Here is an 18,717-nt window from a genome sequence, read left to right on the forward strand (position 1 = left end):
GAATGCAGCTTTAACACATGAAGAATAGACTTCTATACAACCAGAGGAGTCGCCCCCTGGTGGTCAGGAGAGAGAATGCAGCTTTAACACATGAAGCATAGACTTCTATACAACCAGAGGAGTCGCCCCCTGGTGGTCAGGAGAGAGAATGCAGCTTTAACACATGAAGAATAGACTTCTATACAACCAGAGGAGTCACCCCCTGGTGGTCAGGAGAGAGAATGCAGCTTTAACACATAAAGCATAGACTTCTATACAACCAGAGGAGTCGCCCCCTGGTGGTCAGGAGAGAGAATGCAGCTTTAACACATAAAGCATAGACTTCTATACAACCAGAGGAGTCGCCCCCTGGTGGTCAGGAGAGAGAATGCAGCTTTAACACATGAAGAATAGACTTCTATACAACCAGAGGAGTCGCCCCCTGGTGGTCAGGAGAGAGAATGCAGCTTTAACACATGAAGCATAGACTTCTATACAACCAGAGGAGTCGCCCCCTGGTGGTCAGGAGAGAGAATGCAGCTTTAACACATGAAGAATAGACTTCTATACAACCAGAGGAGTCACCCCCTGGTGGTCAGGAGAGAGAATGCAGCTTTAACACATAAAGCATAGACTTCTATACAACCAGAGGAGTCGCCCCCTGGTGGTCAGGAGAGAGAATGCAGCTTTAACACATAAAGCATAGACTTCTATACAACCAGAGGAGTCGCCCCCTGGTGGTCAGGAGAGAGAATGCAGCTTTAACACATAAAGCATAGACTTCTATACAACCAGAGGAGTCGCCCCCTGGTGGTCAGGAGAGAGAATGCAGCTTTAACACATGAAGCATAGACTTCTATACAACCAGAGGAGTCGCCCCCTGGTGGTCAGGAGAGAGAATGCAGCTTTAACACATGAAGAATAGACTTCAATACAACCAGAGGAGTCGCCCCCTGGTGGTCAGGAGAGAGAATGCAGCTTTAACACATGAAGAATAGACTTCTATACAACCAGAGGAGTCACCCCCTGGTGGTCAGGAGAGAGAATGCAGCTTTAACACATAAAGCATAGACTTCTATACAACCAGAGGAGTCGCCCCCTGGTGGTCAGGAGAGAGAATGCAGCTTTAACACATAAAGCATAGACTTCTATACAACCAGAGGAGTCGCCCCCTGGTGGTCAGGAGAGAGAATGCAGCTTTAACACATAAAGCATAGACTTCTATACAACCAGAGGAGTCGCCCCCTGGTGGTCAGGAGAGAGAATGCAGCTTTAACACATGAAGCATAGACTTCTATACAACCAGAGGAGTCGCCCCCTGGTGGTCAGGAGAGAGAATGCAGCTTTAACACATGAAGCTTTGCCTCCTGCTTTGGACTAAGGCAGAAAAAGTGTTGGGATGTTCCGTACATGTTAGCTCTAATTGTTTTGGGCAGGCATCATATTACAAAAGAAACGTCACATCGCTGACACACTTTGTGCTTTTACAACTGCATTTGGTGGAAATGTGTCGAAATAACTACGACAAAATTGGTCAAAATCTTATAGATAGATAGATAGATGTATCTATATTTATATATATATCTATATAGATATAGATATATATCTATATCTATCTATATATAGATATATATATAAATATATATCTATATAGATATATATATATATATCTATATCTATCTATAGGTATCTATAGATAGATGAAGTGAGCCGGTGTTGGTCATGTGACTAACCTCAGCCAGTGGCGTTTGCTGGTATTGGTGTGACAGCAGATGGCGTCATACTGATCGGCCAACCAGACAATGAGGATGATGTAGAAGGCTGTTGTCGTGTCGTTGAAGAACTCAGACATGATGGCCTCCATGCCTGAGGACAGGAAGTGACACCAGCAGGTCAGTATTTTACTCTTTCAGCCACACAAGTCACAAGAAGAGACCATTCTATGACGACAACCATCAAAAGGTTTGTCTCATGAAGCTGTGAGATGAACCTTCTTTGCATCATGGACTCTGGATTCAACAGCTTCCTCTCAGGACTTTCTAGATGAGGAACTTGAAAGACTTGAGCGACTAGAATTAGGCAGACGCCTGTAGCCCAACTGTTCTGACCAGGTTTGGTCAAATATTAAGACTAGAGTTCAGGCTGGTCCTAAGTTGTCTCAGCTGGGGACTTATCAGGAAGTGGACTTACCAACGAGGGCCAGGATGACGGTGAGCAGAGGGGCTGCTGGGAAGGCGATGGTCATATTCATCTCCAACATCTGAAGGAGATCCACTGAGGGGCACATACCGAGACCAGATCAACACAAAGCTGATGGTCCATCAAGTCTGGATCACACGTCTGTACTAACACCAGTACTCTGTTCCGGTCCTGGATCACACGTCTGTCCAGTCAGTTATTTAAATTCTTAAACTGGACCATACAGAACTACATTAAACTGGACTAGACTGGATTATAGTGCACTGGTCTACATTGGACAGGTCTGACTCTGGAACCGACTAGGCTCCATTAAACCCTTCTGGAACAATAAACCTGTGGGAACCTGTCTAAACAATGAACTGGTCTGGGCTAAACAATGAACTGGTCTGGAATAAACAACGAACTGGTCTGGAATAAACAACGAACTGGTCTGGAATAAACAACGAACTGGTCTGGAATAAACAACGAACTGGTCTGGAATAAACAACGAACTGGTCTGGGCTGAATGTGGATGTGAGGTCTCAGAGTAAACTGACCGATAAAGACGAAGATCTGGTGGTGCGAGTATCTCAGCAGCATGGACACGGACAGAGTCTGAAAGACAAAACATGAACACTGATCAAAACACAACAACTTAGATATGTGATCTAGTTTTGCCTTTTTTTGAATCTTCATTCTAAAGCACCACCTCACTGACATGTTGATCTGAATTTGAGATTCTACCCTCACGACTGCATTTCAAAGATTCATTTAATTTAAGTTTCCATTGCAGACCATTATAAACTATTCACTTACGAAGATAACCATGATGACGAAGGCAGCCAGGTAGGAGGTTCTGGCCATCCACATGCTGACAAAGCGGTAATGTTCCCCAGACACCACGTTCCTCAGGAACCCTGCAGAGAACCACAGTGTGACACACTGCTAACTCACTAACACACACACACACAAGTTACGCATTACTGATTCTGTAGTCAGAGAAAGATCCTCGTACCATATGACCCCACTACAGCCCTGCTCTCTGAACCAGGCCTACAGTTATGGTTCAGGTCTACAGTTAGGACTGGTTCAGGTCTACAGTTAGGACTGGTTCAGGTCTACAGTTAGGACTGGTTCAGGTCTACAGTTAGGACTGGTTCAGGTCTACAGTTAGGACTGGTTCAGGTCTACAGTTAGGACTGGTTCAGGTCTACAGTTAGGACTGGTTCAGGTCTACAGTTAGGACTGGTTCAGGTCTAGAGTCACAGAAGTGGAACTTGTGTTAGGGAACAAGGTTAGAGGGACTAGGGTTCTTTTACGTTGTATCCTCGCTGGTTCTCTACCTTTGTTCTCCTCGTTCTCTGCGAGCGCCTTCACACTGGACATCAGGATGTCGTCGTAGCCCAAGAACTCGTCGAGCAGGAAGCGGCTGAAGCCGTCACCGAAACACTCGTCCTTCACGGGATCTAAACGGGTTCATCAGAGGTGTGAGTCACGTGACTGTGAGGCAGACAAGTGTTCAGTGGGCTCCATGTTGTGCCTCCCTGTTTCCTCCCCTCTTGGCCTCCTAGTTTCCTCCCCTGATGGCCTAAGAGCTCCAACTCTACAATGCATCTCTCGAAGACTTGGAAATGATGACTCATTGGTTAAATGCTAGTTGCCTCGACTCCTTTCGCCTCTTATCTCCTATGGCTTGGACTAAGATGCGAGGAGAGGTGGTGAGGACAGGAATCAAGGATGTACAAACAGGAAAATGAAGGCCTTCAGTGACTCACCCAAAGTGACGACCATGACGGGGATGTTGAGTCTCTGTCTGGTGCTCGGAGACAAACGCAGGAAGCCGTACTCCAGGGAATATTCCACGATGTACTCCTCCTGGGGCCACACTGAGGAAGCAGCAACAGACTCCTTTAGACGCTACAGACGCTACAGACGCTACATACTCTACAGGCGCTACATACTCTACAGGCGCTACAGACTCTACAGGCGCTACAGATGCTACAGACTCTACAGACACTGAGTCTACAGATGCTACATACTCTACAGGCGCTACAGACGCTGCAGATGCTACATACTCTACAGGCACTACAGACGCCACAGACTCTACAAGCGCTACATACTCTACAGGCGCTACAGATGCTACATACTCTACAGGCACTACAGACGCTACAGGCGCTGCAGACGCTACAGGCGCTGCAGACGCTACATACTCTACAGGCGCTACAGACTCTACAGGCGCTGCAGACGCTACAGGCGCTGCAGACGCTACATACTCTACAGGCGCTGCAGATGCTACATACTCTACAGGCGCTGCAGATGCTACATACTCTACAGGCGCTACATACTCTACAGGCGCTGCAGACGCTACAGGCGCTGCAGACGCTACATACTCTACAGGCGCTGCAGATGCTACATACTCTACAGGCGCTACATACTCTACAGGCGCTACATACTCTACAGGCACTACAGACGCTACAGGCGCTGCAGACGCTACATACTCTACAGGCGCTACATACTCTACAGGCGCTGCAGACGCTACAGGCGCTGCAGACGCTACATACTCTACAGGCGCTGCAGACGCTACATACTCTACAGGCGCTGCAGATGCTACATACTCTACAGGCACTACAGGCGCTGCAGACGCTACAGGCGCTGCAGACGCTACAGGCGCTGCAGACGCTACATACTCTACAGGCGCTGCAGACGCTACATACTCTACAGGCGCTGCAGACGCTACATACTCTACAGGCGCTGCAGACGCTACATACTCTACAGGCGCTGCAGACGCTACATACTCTACAGGCGCTGCAGACGCTACATACTCTACAGGCGCTGCAGACGCTACAGGCGCTGCAGACGCCACAGACTCTACAGGCGCTACATACTCTACAGACACTACAGAGTCTACAGATGCTACATACTCTACAGGCGCTACAGACGCCACAGACTCTACAGGCGCTACATACTCTACAGACACTACAGAGTCTACAGATGCTACAGAGTCTACAGGCGCTACAGATGCTACATACTCTACAGGCGCTACAGACGCTACAGGCGCTGCAGACGCTACAGGCGCTGCAGACGCTACATACTCTACAGGCGCTACAGGCGCTACATACGCTACAGGCGCTACATACGCTACAGGTGCTACATACGCTACAGGTGCTACATACGCTACAGGCGCTACATACGGGTCTACATGAAGAGCTCTATCTGGTTCTGGTTTACAGTCACTGAGACTGATATCACCTGCTGGGGTTAAGGAGAGAGGAGATAAGAAGGTTGGAGGATGTAAGAGGAGAGGGAAAGGATAGAGAAGGGAACAAAGAGGAGGAGAGGAGCAGAAGAGAGAAGGTAGGATGTAAGAAGAGAGGAAAAGGAGAGCGATAGAAGGAGGACAGAGGAAAGGAGGGAGGAGGTAAGAGGAGGAGGAAAGAGGAGGACAGAGGAAAGGAGGGTTTACCTGCTCTGGTCATCATCTCCAGCTCAGACACTGAGTCCTTCAGCGGCTGCATACCTTTAGTGGTCTGGCTGAAGGAGACGTCCTGGCTGTCGTTCACTCCTCCTGCTCCTTCTCCTCCTCTTCCAACACCTCCTCCAATCAGAGACGGCTTCAGACGAGGCTCAATGTCCAGCTCGAACTGCAGCAGGAAACAGAATTCAACCAACGTGGGGCCAGAGTTGATCCCTCCAGTCAGATTACAGGATGACATCAGCACGGATGCGTTCTAGTCCAGTCCTAGGAATACTTCACAGTGAACAGACCACAGCCACTCTGCAGAAGGAGTCCTCAGCCCTCTGCTCCTTAATGGCTATGGATGTCAAATGCAGAGAGCAAATTTCATGTATGCATGTAAAAATGTACGTAATATGACGACGTAATAAAGTTTGAGTTTTGAATTAATAAATAAATCCAATGAGTGTTCTAGAGCGGCTGCTGCTCCGCCTGATCCCTCTGAAGACCTGCTGACGTCTGCTGCCCCCTCGTGGCTGTGGGGGGGAACTGCACCGCTGCCCCCTCGTGGCTGTGGGGGGGAACTGCACCGCTGCCCCCTCGTGGCTGTGGGGGGGAACTGCACCGCTGCCCCCTAGTGGCTGTGGGGGGGAACTGCATCGCTGGCCCCTAGTGGCTGTGGGGGGGAACTGCACCGCTGGCCCCTAGTGGCTGTGGGGGGGAACTGCACCGCTGGCCCCTAGTGGCTGTGGGGGGGAACTGCACCGCTGGCCCCTAGTGGCTGTGGGGGCAACTACACCGCTGCCCCCTAGTGGCTGTGGGGGGAACTACACCTCTACCCCCTAGTGGCTGTGGGGGGAACTACACCTCTACCCCCTAGTGGCTGTGGGGGGAACTACACCTCTACCCCCTAGTGGCTGTGGGGGGAACTACACCTCTACCCCCTAGTGGCTGTGGGGGGAACTACACCTCTACCCCCTAGTGGCTGTGGGGGGAACTACACCTCTACCCCCCAGTGGCTGTGGGGGGAACTACACCTCTACCCCCCAGTGGCTGTGGAGGGAACTACACTGCTGACCCCTAGTGGCTGTGCCTCCGCTCACCTGCACAGAGCTGTTGTCAAACATCTCCAGGGTCATCTCATCCTCGTCTTCCTCCTCTTCCTCCTGCAGTGCGGCCAGGCTGAGGCCCACCACTCCTCTGGCCCCGCCCTCCTCTGCCTCCAGCTCCTCCTGCAGGCCGGTGGAGTCGTAGTACTGCAGGAAGACGGGGGCACGGCTGGAGTTCCTCTGGATCTCCACCCGCAGGATGCCGTCCCGAGGCCAGCGCTCCCTCACCACCTCCAGACAGTTGATGGGCGAGCGAGAAAAGGCGATGTGAATGTAGGCGAGGATGAAGAGGACGAAGAGCGCCTGAACAGGAGCACAGCACCATTTCATTTTATACTTTCACTTGTATAGTTAAATGTTTATTGTTGTTGTTGTTGATGATGATGCACCTTCCGCCAGGACAAATTCTTTGTTTGTACTAACTCACGTGGGAATAAAACATTTCTGATTTTGAGGAGTTATATTATTAATAATACATTTTTATTTATATTGCACGATACATTCTTACAATCTGAAAGTGCCGCAGAGCAGAATAAAACAAGAACATTTTTTAAGATATATTTAAAAGCACTTTTTAAAGGTTTCTTAAAAAGGTGAGTTTTCAGGTCACACACACACACACACACACACACACACACACACACACACACACAATTGCCAAAGCCATTTCTGCCCTTAAAGGTTTTGGGGGAGTTGTTTTTGTTCTGATGGGTCAAAGGTCAGAGGATGTTTGTGAGTACAGACTGAAAAGCCTCTGACGCACTTTATGACTTCTGACTTCAGGCTGTACAAAATAATTTAATAGAGTAAAGAGCCATCACGACCCAGCAGTCTTCATCACGACCCAGCAGTCTTCATCACGACCCAGCAGTCTTCATCACGACCCAGCAGTCTTCATCACGACCCAGCAGTCTTCATCACGACCCAGCAGTCTTCATCACTGAGTCTTAACTGGGAAAAGCCTGGAGGGCTGACTGCTGTTAATCTGGTGGATTTATAATCTCTGGATTTCCTCCCAGACTTTATTCAAAAAAAATGTAAATCCTCATTTACAGAAACATTACGTTGTTTTTTAGGCACATTTTGTATATGTTGTTGAGAAGACTCTTTTATATACACAACACGTGTTCTCCCATGATGCACATTCACCACGAATGACATGAAATGTTAAGAGCCCAAACGCTACGGTCTTTCACTTTTATGTTATATATTTAACTCTAAGAGACGTTACACACCTCGTGTTATATATTTAACTCTATATAAGAGACGTTACACACCTCGTGTTATATATTTAACTCTATATAAGAGACGTTACACACCTCGTGTTATATATTTAACTCTATATAAGAGACGTTACACACCTCGTGTTATATATTTAACTCTATATAAGAGACGTTACACACCTCGTGTTATATATTTAACTCTATATAAGAGACGTTACACACCTCGTGTTTTATATTTAACTCTATATAAGAGACGTTACACACCTCGTGTTTTATATTTAACTCTATATAAGAGACGTTACACACCTCGTGTTATATATTTAACTCTATATAAGAGACGTTACACACCTCGTGTTTTATATTTAACTCTATATAAGAGACGTTACACACCTCGTGTTATATATTTAACTCTATATAAGAGACGTTACACACCTCGTGTTATATATTTAACTCTATATAAGAGACGTTACACACCTTGAGCAGGACGAAGAACTCAAAGACCCTCCTGAAGGACGGAGGGAACAGTCGGGCGTATGTGACGGCCATCTTGAAGAAGAGGGCGTGGAAGAGGCGATCACGGACATTGATGAGGGGGTTCTGGTTGATGTTGGGGTTTCGGATCCTGTTGGGTCCCATGTTGTTGTTGTTGTTGTTCAGAGGGACGTTGTTGTTGTTGGCCTGATTCTCAGACATGATCTCTACCTCTGGATTCAGCTCACTGCACAAACTAACAGTTGATTCTAGGTCAGCATGGCTGTAGGCAGGTGGACGCCGTAAAACTCTGACCTCAGATCAGTGGAGGGGCTCCGAGCTGAGAGCTGATAGACTGCTTTACACAGATGTCACTGAAAACAAATCAGTGAAGACTTTGATAATTAAATTGAACATTTCCCATGTTTACCAAGTTGTGAACAAAAATCTTTTATTAATAAATGACAGAGCCTTTATGTCACAATGCAGTAGAATACACAACCCCAGTACAATTAGGTTGTAAAGTAAAGAAAGGTAGTAAAGTTTAGTAGAGAAAGGTAGAAAAGTGTGTGTGTGTGTGTGTGTGTATGTGTGTGTGTGTGTGCGCGTGTGTGTCCGTGCACGTGTTTGTCTTTGTGTCTCTGTGAGCGTGGTTGTGTGTGTGTGTGTGTGTGTGTCTCTGTGCGCGTGTTTGTGTGTGCGTCTCTGTGTGTGTCTCCGTGCACGTTTGTCTTCGTGTCTCTGTGCGTGTGTTTCTCTGTGTATGTGTGTCTGTCTCTGTTTCTGTGTGTCTTTGTATGTCTCTGTGTGTGTGTCTCTGTGTGTGTCTCTGTGTGTGTCTCTGTGTGTATACAGCCTGCATGTTGTTGTGAGGCCTGCTCCTCCTCAGGTAAACAGCCCGCCCCTAACTCTGTATGTGTGGACATGAAGCTTACCTGAGAGCAGCTCCTGCGCGGTGAGTCCGTTACCGGGAACATGAGCGGGACGTTAACGGGAACATGGACCATGTCTCCGGTGTTCTCAGCAGAACGCAACAGATTCCCGTTAACGCGCTCCAGAGGAAGCTAACGCTAAAGGAGCTAGCAGAACCCGAAACCCTCTAAACCAGGACCCGAAACCCCCTAACCTAGAACCCGGGAGCCGGACCCTGTAGAGGCATCTCAGTTTAATCTAAACCCGTTCGCTGGCTTCACCTGTGAGCTAACAGAAGCTAACAGGAGCTAACAGAGTTAACAAGAGACCAGAGACTCAGCAGCCTGACGAGACAATCACCTGACCGGAAATACGGGTCCTGCGGGGCGGAGCCTAACCCCGAGTTTTATCTGCCAGGTGCAAAACTCATAACCAACAATGGTCCATGTACCAGACCCACATCCGTTCCATGTATCAGACCCACATCCGTTCCATGTATCAGACCCACATCCGGTCCATGTATCAGACCCACTCCCCTAGTTGTATAGAAGTCATGTGTTAAAGCTGCATTCTTTTTCCTGACCACCAGAGGGAGACTCCTCTGGTACACTTAAACTTTTCAATTCACATCAACTTGTTGGTAATATTTCTTTCGACAATATGTCAACTTTTGTGATCAATGTTTGTTTTTGCACTTTTTAATGTGTACTAGAACAATAACATAAAACATATTTTATATGTATAACATATTGAATATGTGTCATCGTTACAACATGATACGGATCAATATTCGTATTATGACTCCTGCATTACGCAAATATGTTATTACATAATATGCATACATATGTGTATTTATTTGAGGACCCTGACAAACCTCGCTAAGGGTAAGAATGCCCTCTGCATCTTTAGAGAAGGCTGCCCCGCCGCCGCCGTCTTAGAAAAACACCGTTTATAATCTGACAAAAAAGAGACAAACACTGAGTAGAACATATTCAATAACTACTCAAACACAGGTTCACAGTTTTTATCGAGCGTTATAGTTCCTTACTTTATTGTTCTAATAAATATATAATATAATATTTTACAGACAGGCTTTTGTAGAGACGCCCCATGAACTGCGAGGTCCTGGTACTTTGTTGAAGCGAGTAACGGGAGGAAGGTTTGTTTGTTACAACAGCGACCATTATATTTAATATTATAGGTAATATTATAGATAATATTGTATTTGATACCAAAGACTCTTCTTTCTTTGTCTTTTTACTTTTGTTTGGAGCCAAAAGCAAAGTGAGGAAAGCTAACGTTAGCATATAACTGCTAGCTACATAGGCACAGGGTGAGATCCGGTTTTAAATTTGACCGGGTTCCTCAAAGACCCGGGTCTCATCTGATCTCATCTATAAGTTTATTTACTATTTTAAAAGTATACTTCTTACATGTTGATTCCAATGTTTCTGCCTGCTTTTCTGTCTGTATGTGTCTTCAGGTGAGGTCTCCTGTTGGCCTCCAGCTTCTTCTTCTGTGGTATCATGGAGCTTGCGTACGTGTGTGACTGGGAGAAGCGTCCTAAGAGCACTCACTGCCCCTCCATCCCTTTGGTGTGCTCCTGGTCCTGCAGGAACCTGGTGGCCTTCAGCACGGACCTGAAAGGAGAGGACGACGACAAAGGTGAGCTGCAGCACAGACGCACCTGTAGCACACCTGCAGCACCTAAACCAACAGGAGGTCAGTATTTGTGTGTGTGTTTCAGATGTTAGTCACATGATCCACATCATCGACACTGAGCACCCTTGGGACGTTTACTCCATCAGCTCTGGACACACTGAGGTCATTTCCTGTTTGGAGTGGGATCAATCAGGTATTTATTGATCTGTGTATTGATGTGTTGTGTTTATTGATGTGTTTATTGGTGTGTGTATTGATGTGTGTATTGGTGGATGGTGTGTGGAGGTTCCAGGCTGCTGTCTGCAGACGGTGACGGGCAGATCAAGTGTTGGTCCATGTCGGACCACCTGGTGAACAGCTGGGAGAGCCTCCTCTCCAGCTCTCTGGACGGAGACCCCATCGTGGCTCTGAGCTGGCTGCACAACGGCGTGAAGCTGGCTCTGCACGTGGAGATGGTAACAGCGTACTCGTAGAACCAATAACCGAGTCGGGAGGGGTCGAGCAGGTCGTTCTTCAGAAATCGTAATTGTCCTTGTGGTGTATACTTGTTTCGGCGGGCAGCGCGAATGATACGTTGTGAAAATTTGCTTTTTTGCTGGAGTTAAGATATTTCAACTCGGGCGACACTAATTTGCAAAAGACAAACAGCCAACAGCTCCTCCCAAAGCGGTAGCTCCTTCCATAGTATTAGCTCCACCTATCATAATAGCTCCTCCTATAGCGGTAGCTCCTCCCATCATGGTAGCTCTGCCTATCAGTGTGTGAATGGTTGTGAACGATGATGACATAAAGTTAAATAACAGGTCATTGTATGTTTGTGTGTATGTATGTACATGTGTATATATATGTATGTACATGTGTGTATATATGTATGTACATGTGTGTATATATATATATATATATATATATATATATATATATATATATATGCGTAAATACTTATGCGTACAGGACTCTCAGAAAATTAGAATATTATGATAAAGTTCTTTATTTTCTGTAATGCAATTAAAAAAACAAAAATGTCATGCATTCTAGATTCATTACAAATCAACTGAAATATTGCAAGCCTTTTATTATTTTAATATTGCTGATTATGGCTTACAGCTTAAGAAAACTCAAAAATCCTATCTCAAAATTAGAATATCATGAAAAAGTATACTAGTAGGGTATTCAACTAATCACTTGAATCGTCTAATTAACTCGAAACACCTGCAAGGGTTTCCTGAGCCTTGAAAAACACTCAGCTTGGTTCAGTAAACTAAATCACAAGTATGGGGAAGACTGCTGATCTGACTGCTGTCCAGAGGACCATCATTGACACCCTCCATCAGGAGGGGAAGACACAAAAAGAAATTTCTCAAAGAGCAAGCTGTTCACAGAGTGCAGTTTCAAAGCACATCCACAAAAAGTCTGTTGGAAGGGGGAAATGTGGCAGGAAACGCTGCACAACCAAGAGAGATGACCGCAGCCTTAACAGCATTGTGAAGAAGAGTCGCTTCCAGAATTTGGGGGAGCTTCAAAGACAGTGAACTGAAGCTGGAGTCCAGGTATCAAAAGCCACTGTTCACAGACGTGTCCGGGAAATGGGCTCCAATAGCCGTATTCCCATGGTTAAGCCACTTCTGAACTCAAGACAACGGAAGAAGCGTCTGACTTGGGCTATGGAAAAGAAGCACTGGACAGTTGCAGAGTGGTCCAAAGTCCTCTTCTCAGACGAAAGCAAGTTTTGTATTTCATTTGGAAGTCAAGGCGCCAGAGTCTGGAGAAAGGCTGGAGAGGCGCAAAATCCAAGTTGCTTGAAATCCAGTGTGAAGTTCCCACAGTCAGTGATGGTTTGGGGAGCCATGTCAGCTGCTGGTGTTGGTCCACTGTGTTTCAAGTCCAGAGTAAATGCAGCTGTGTACCAAGAGATTTTAGAGCGCTACGTGCTTCCGTCTGCTGAAAAGCTCTATGGAGATGAGGATTTCATTTTCCAGCATGATCTGGCACCTGCCAACAGTGCCAAAACCACCAGTAACTGGTGTACTGACCATGGCATTACTGTCCTCGATTGGCCTGCCTTTCCCCTGACCTGAACCCCATAGAGAATGTGTGGGGTATTGAGAAGAAGAAGCTGAAAGACACCAGACCCAACAATGCAAATGAGCTAAAGGCCGCTATTGAAGCATCCTGGGCATCCATACAACCTCAGCAATGCCACAGGCTGATTGCCTCCATGCCACGCCGCATTGAAGCAGTAATCCGTGCAAGAGGATTCCCAACCAAGTACTGAGTGCATTAATGGACATTTTCAAATGTTTGATTTTGTTTTGCTGTTATAAATCTTTTTTTTTACTTGGTCTGAGGAAATATTCTAATTTTTTGAGATAGGATTTTTGAGTTTTCTTAAGCTGTAAGCCATAATCAGCAATATTAAAATAATAAAAGGCTTGCAATATTTCATTTGATTTGTAATGAATCCAGAATGCATGACATTTTTGTTTTTTTAATTGCATTACAGAAAATAAAGAACTTTATCATAATATTCTAATTTTCTGAGACAGTCCTGTATATCTGTCAGACAGTTAACAATAACATATTCATGTTCCTTGTCTCCTGTGGGTTCAGTCGGGTTCTACAAACTTTGGCGAGAAGTTCTCCCGGGTGAAGTTCTCTCCGTCCCTGACTCTGTTCGGGGGGAAGCCCATGGAGGGCTGGCTGGCGGTGACGGTGAGCGGCCTGGTCACCGTGTCGCTGCTGAAGCCGGGCGGCGCTCTGCTGACGGCCAGCGAGAGCCTCTGCCGCCTGAGGGGCCGCGTGGCTTTAGCCGACATCGCCTTCACCGGCGGAGGGAATATCGTGGTGGCAGCCACCGACGGCAGCAGCTCGTCTCCAGTCCAGTTCTACAAGGTAGAACCTCCTCCTCTTTCTATTCTACCAGGTAGAACCTCCTCTTTCAGTTTTTCTGACTGCTAGAAACAATAACCATGTTCTCTGACGGCCACTAAGGAACAATAACCATGTTCTCAGACCTCTAAAGAACCATGTTCTCTGTGTTCAGGTGGTCGTGAGCGTCGTGAGTGAGAAGTGTCGCATTGACACTGAACTGTTGCCGTCTCTGTTCCTGCGCTGCACCACCGACTCTCTGAGGAGGGAGAAGTACCCGGCGGTCACGCACCTCAAGTTCCTCACCAGAGAGAACTCTGAACAGGTAACAAGGAGAACCTGGGTAGCCCATAAAACCGGTATCCAGTAGAACAACACATTTCAGAAGTTGTGTTCTGACAGATCGGAGACCAGTAAAACATGAAGAACAGACCAGAGAGGAGTTGGTCACACAGAACCATCAGAACCTGACAAAGAACCTATGTGTTGCAGGTTCTGCTGTGCGCGTCCAATCAGAGCGGCAGCATCGTGGAGTGCTGGTCTCTGAGGAAGGAGGGTCTTCCTGTCAACAACATCTTCCAGCACCGATCACCAGTTGGTAAGAGACCACACGGGTTCCACCGGCTCAGTGCTCATGTTGCCCTCTGGTTCCTCTGGTTCCACAGGGTCCGGCTCAGTGCTCATGTTGACCTCTGGTTTCTCTGGTTCCTCTGGGTCTAGTGGGGGAGAAGCAGCCCACCATCCTGAAGTGGAGGATCTTGACCACCACCAACGACCTGGAGCGGGTGTCGGCTGTGGCGCTGCCCAAGCTGCCCATCTCCATCTCCAACACGGACCTGAAGGTGGCGTCAGACACCAAGTTCTGCCCCGGACTCGGTGAGGTCTTGGCCCGTCTCTGTGAGCGTGTGGCACCGGGACCTGGTCTGGTAGCCGGTTCGGTACCCGGTCAGGGACCCGGTCTGAGGTCCATTTTCTCCCTGCTGCAGGTCTAGCCCTGGCCTTCCATGACGGCAGCATCCAGATCCTGCACCGGCTGTCCCTCCACATGATGGGGGTCTTCTACGGACCCTCCTCCGGTCAGAGGCCGGGAGACGAGTCCGCCATCAAGCGCCAGAGAACCGGAGGCCCCGCCCTCCACTTCAAGGCCCTGCAGTTCTCCTGGACCTCACTGGCACTGGCCGGAGTCGACAACCACGGCAAGGTGAGAACGCGCACCTGAACATTGAGGTACTCCTGTCTTCTAGAGAGCAGTAAGTCCATTACAAGGTTCTACGCATGGAGATGGGATCAATTAGAACCCAGTGTTCTGACGTTGGTTCTGTGTTCTCCGCAGCTGCACATGCTGCGAGTGTCGCCTTCTATGGGTCAGGTGCTGGAGATGAACACGACGCTGCGCCACCTGCTGTTCCTGCTGGAGTACTGCATGGTGACGGGCTACGACTGGTGGGACGTGCTGCTGCACGTGCAGCCCAGCATGGTGCACAACCTGGTGGAGAAGCTGCATGAGGAGTACATGCGGCAGAACCAGGCGCTGCAGCAGGTCAGCGCGGTTATTTTGAAGAACATAGAACCGGTTCACTTTCACTTTCTTTTGTTATGTAAAGACAAAAACAACAGTTTACCCGTCACGTCGGGACTCTGGAAGTGCTTCTCCAGTAAACTCTACTTCCCATGATGCATCAGTGTGGCTGTCATCTCAGGTTCTGGCCACGCGCATCGTGGCAGTGAAGGCGTCGCTCTGTAAACTCTCCACGGCCACGGCGGCTCGAGCCTGCGACTTCCACGCCAAGCTGCTGCTGATCGCCATCAGCTCCACCCTGAAGTCGCTGCTGCGGCCGCACGTCCTGCACACGCCCGACAAGAGCCCCGGAGACCGGCTCAGCGAGATCTGTGCCAAGAACACCGACCCAGGTGAGGAACCACACGGGTGTGGCTCTACACAGGTGAGGGACCACACAGGTGAGGAACCAAACAGGTGAGGTACCCACCTGTTTGGTACCACCCAGGTGAGGTTCCACACATGTGAGATATCTAAACAGGTGAGATATCTAAACAGGTGAGGTATCTCTAAACAGGTGAGGTATCTCTAAACAGGTGAGGTATCTCTAAACAGGTGAGGTATCTCTAAACAGGTGAGGTATCTCTAAACAGGTGAGGTATCTCTAAACAGGTGAGGTATCTCTAAACAGGTGAGGTATCTCTAAACAGGTGAGGTATCTCTACACAGGTGAGGTATCTCTACACAGGTGAGGTATCTCTACACAGGTGAGATATCTCTACACAGGTGAGATATCTCTACACAGGTGAGATATCTCTACACAGGTGAGATATCTCTACACAGGTGAGATATCTCTAAACAGGTGAGATATCTCTAAACGGGTGAGATATCCACACAGGTAAGATATCTCTAAACAGGTGCGGTACCACACAGGTGAGATATCTAACTGGGTGAGGATGAGCCCTGATTGGTCCCTGTCTCCTCAGATATTGATAAGGTGATGATCAATCTGAAGACGGAGGAGTTTGTGTTGGACGGCCCGCCCCTCCAGTCCCTGCAGCAGCTCATCCAATGGGTGGGCGACTTTGTCCTCTACCTGCTGGCCAACCTGCCCAACCAGGTAACTAGTGTTAACCAGGTAACTAGCGTTAACATGGTAACTAACCCCAACCAGGCAATTAACATTAACCAGCTAACTAACCCTTACCAGTTAACTAACCCAAACCAGGATTCCACACTCTACATGACTACCAGCTCACATGCCTTCATCGTGAACTCCAGGTGAATGATGAGGAGGAACCCAAGAAACCACAGACAAGACTAGAACCCAAGAAACCACAGACAAGACTAGAACCCAAGAAACCACAGACAAGACTAGAACCCAAGAAACCACAGACAAGACTAGAACCCAATATGGACAACCCACTAAAGTTAAAGCTTGACCACATGAGGGGTCAAATCACAGACCTGTTCATGATCTCTCTTATGGTCTCTCGTGGTCTCTTGGGTCCCTCGTGGTCTCCTATGGTCTCTCCACAGGGCTCCCTGGCTCGGCCTGGCTTCGGCTTCATGCGTGACGGGGCGTCTCTGGGCCTCCTGAGGGAGCTGCTGGTGATGATCAGGATCTGGGGCCTGCTGAAGCCCGGCTGCCTGCCCACCTTCACCGCCACCTCGGACAACCAGGACAGCATGCAGCTGCTGTTCAGGCTGCTGACCAGGCTGTGGATCTGCTGTAAGACCTGATCACCTTATTGATCACCTGACTGATCACTTTATTGATCACCTCGTTGAGCACCTCATTGATCACCTCATTGATCACCTTACTGATCACCTTATTGATCACTTTACTGATTATCTTATTGATCACCTTACTGATCACTTTACTGATCACCTTATTGGTCACCTTATTGATCACCTTACAGATCACTTTACTGATCACCTTATTGATTACCTTATTGATCACCTTATTGGTCACCTTATTGATCACCTTATTGATCACTTTACTGATCACCTTATTGGTCACCTTACAGATCACCTTATTGGTCACCTTATTGGTCACCTTATTGGTCACCTTATTGATCACCTTATTGATCACCTTACTGATTACCTTATTGATCCACACGGGACCTTATAACACGGTAGTTTAGAGACTATGAAGACGTTATTGATTGTACAACATGACTCTGCTTGACTGTCTCAGCCCGGGACGACGGACCCCCCCAGGACCCCGATGAGACACTGATAGACGAGTGCTGCCTGCTGCCCAGTCAGCTGCTGGTTCCCAGTATGGACTGGCTCCCAGTGAATGACGGCGTCATCGTCAAGCTGCAGGGGAAACACCCGCTCAGGCTGCAGTTTGGAAAAGCCTCGTCTCTGCCCGGAGCCGGTTCCACTGCCCCGCTGGAGGTCTTCACCAGGTAACCTGAGCCTCCACCACACCGAGGGGCTCGCGTACAACACGTGTCATTCATCGTGTGTGTGTGTGTGTGTGTGTGTGTGTGTGTGTGTGTGTGTGTGTGTGTGTGTGTGTGTGTGTGTGTGTGTGTGTGTGTGTGTGTGTGTGTGTGTGTGTAGGAGTCCCGGCTCTCAGAAGATGGATAACCTGCGCTGTGTCCATATGGGCGTCTGTCCCACTGAGGAGAGCAAGGCCTGCACCAGGTACTTCCACAGGAAGTGATGTCACAGCACACTCACCTGTGTCACCAGCTTCAGCCTTTCAAAGGGAAACATGGTAATGTTGTGTGTGATGTGTTCAGGTGCGGCTGTGTGACGATGCTTCGCTCTCCAAACAAGACCAACGCAATGAAGCAGTGGGAGCAGCGCTGGATCAAGAACTGTTTGTGTGGAGGTCTGTGGAGGAGGATCCCTGCTCCTCTCAGCTGAGCACCTGAACGCATCACCTGGTCTGTGGAGGAGGATCCCTGCTCCTCTCAGCTGAGCACCTGAACGCATCACCTGGTCTGTGGAGGAGGATCCCTGCTCCTCTCAGCTGAGCACCTGAACGCATCACCTGGTCTGTGGAGGAGGATCCCTGCTCCTCTCAGCTGAGCACCTGAACGCATCACCTGGTCTGTGGAGGAGGATCCCTGCTCCTCTCAGCTGAGCACCTGAACGCATCACCTGGTCTGTGGAGGAGGATCCCTGCTCCTCTCAGCTGAGCACCTGAACGCATCACCTGGTCTGTGGAGGAGGATCCCTGCTCCTCTCAGCTGAGCACCTGAACGCATCACCTCACATGTTTCTCTCAAAATAAACCTGTAAATAAAGTTTTGTATGTTACTTTGTAATAAAACTGTCAAAATAAAAGCTTGTTTTTTCCTGATGTTTTGATGACTTTTCCGTTGGAAAGTTTAAAACACCGTTTAA

At 48.2% G+C, this 18,717-nt stretch overlaps 3 protein-coding genes across 8 annotated transcripts in view; 1 reads left to right on the forward strand and 2 right to left on the reverse strand.

The window, feature by feature from the left end:
* Positions 1-10,777, reverse strand: part of tmem259 (transmembrane protein 259) — a 13,140-nt gene extending 2,363 nt beyond the window's left edge. The window contains exons 1-10 of one of the 4 annotated variants that reach the window (XM_068592983.1): positions 10,760-10,777; positions 8,418-8,670; positions 6,715-7,023; positions 5,621-5,798; positions 3,933-4,043; positions 3,501-3,623; positions 2,974-3,074; positions 2,715-2,772; positions 2,170-2,253; positions 1,713-1,845 (exon numbers count right to left, since the gene is read on the reverse strand). In XM_068592983.1, the coding sequence (XP_068449084.1) occupies positions 1,713-1,845; positions 2,170-2,253; positions 2,715-2,772; positions 2,974-3,074; positions 3,501-3,623; positions 3,933-4,043; positions 5,621-5,798; positions 6,715-7,023; positions 8,418-8,636 (1,316 nt within the window). In that variant the 5' untranslated portion in view covers positions 8,637-8,670; positions 10,760-10,777. Of the gene's footprint in view, positions 1-1,712; positions 1,846-2,169; positions 2,254-2,714; positions 2,773-2,973; positions 3,075-3,500; positions 3,624-3,932; positions 4,044-5,620; positions 5,799-6,714; positions 7,024-8,417; positions 8,789-9,349; positions 9,835-10,200; positions 10,219-10,759 lie in introns of those variants that run through there. The other 3 variants (XM_068592981.1, XM_068592980.1, XM_068592982.1) reach the window with 3 other exon arrangements.
* LOC137795489 (cuticle protein 16.5-like) lies at positions 4,234-5,029 on the reverse strand (the record flags this gene model as incomplete). Its single annotated transcript, XM_068593007.1, has 2 exons — positions 4,234-4,242; positions 4,436-5,029. Coding segments are annotated over 2 exons (603 nt in total), but the record flags the coding sequence as incomplete, so codon positions are not given.
* On the forward strand, positions 10,467-18,673 carry med16 (mediator complex subunit 16). Of its 3 annotated transcripts, none has more exons than XM_068592978.1 (16): positions 10,467-10,485; positions 10,810-10,991; positions 11,074-11,181; positions 11,274-11,443; positions 13,596-13,877; positions 14,029-14,178; positions 14,346-14,451; positions 14,574-14,729; positions 14,840-15,054; positions 15,187-15,393; positions 15,554-15,764; positions 16,338-16,471; positions 16,891-17,083; positions 17,552-17,768; positions 17,926-18,009; positions 18,108-18,673. In XM_068592978.1, exons 2-16 carry the CDS (start codon positions 10,853-10,855, stop codon positions 18,232-18,234), a joined length of 2,499 nt encoding a protein of 832 aa, XP_068449079.1. In that variant the 5' UTR covers positions 10,467-10,485; positions 10,810-10,852; the 3' UTR covers positions 18,235-18,673. The 3 variants fall into 3 exon arrangements, with proteins under 3 accessions (XP_068449079.1, XP_068449077.1, XP_068449078.1); XM_068592976.1 differs by having other exon boundaries at positions 10,468-10,527; XM_068592977.1 differs by having other exon boundaries at positions 10,481-10,659.
* The last annotated feature ends 44 nt before the right edge of the window (positions 18,674-18,717 follow it).

Source organism: Clinocottus analis, unplaced genomic scaffold (genome assembly GCF_023055335.1).
Source record: "Clinocottus analis isolate CAN_PGR_092001 unplaced genomic scaffold, fCliAna1.0.p SCAF_28, whole genome shotgun sequence".
Taxonomy (NCBI): Eukaryota; Metazoa; Chordata; class Actinopteri; order Perciformes; family Cottidae; genus Clinocottus; species Clinocottus analis.

Excerpts from the sequence above, each read along its gene's own strand:
- med16 (XM_068592978.1), top strand. The coding sequence starts at position 10,853 with ATGGAGCTTGCGTACGTGTGTGACTGGGAGAAGCGTCCTAAGAGCACT. Across the intron at positions 17,084-17,551 it reads GACCAGGCTGTGGATCTGCT|CCCGGGACGACGGACCCCCC; the intron begins GTAAGACCTGAT and ends TGACTGTCTCAG. Across the intron at positions 18,010-18,107 it reads GAGAGCAAGGCCTGCACCAG|GTGCGGCTGTGTGACGATGC; the intron begins GTACTTCCACAG and ends TGATGTGTTCAG.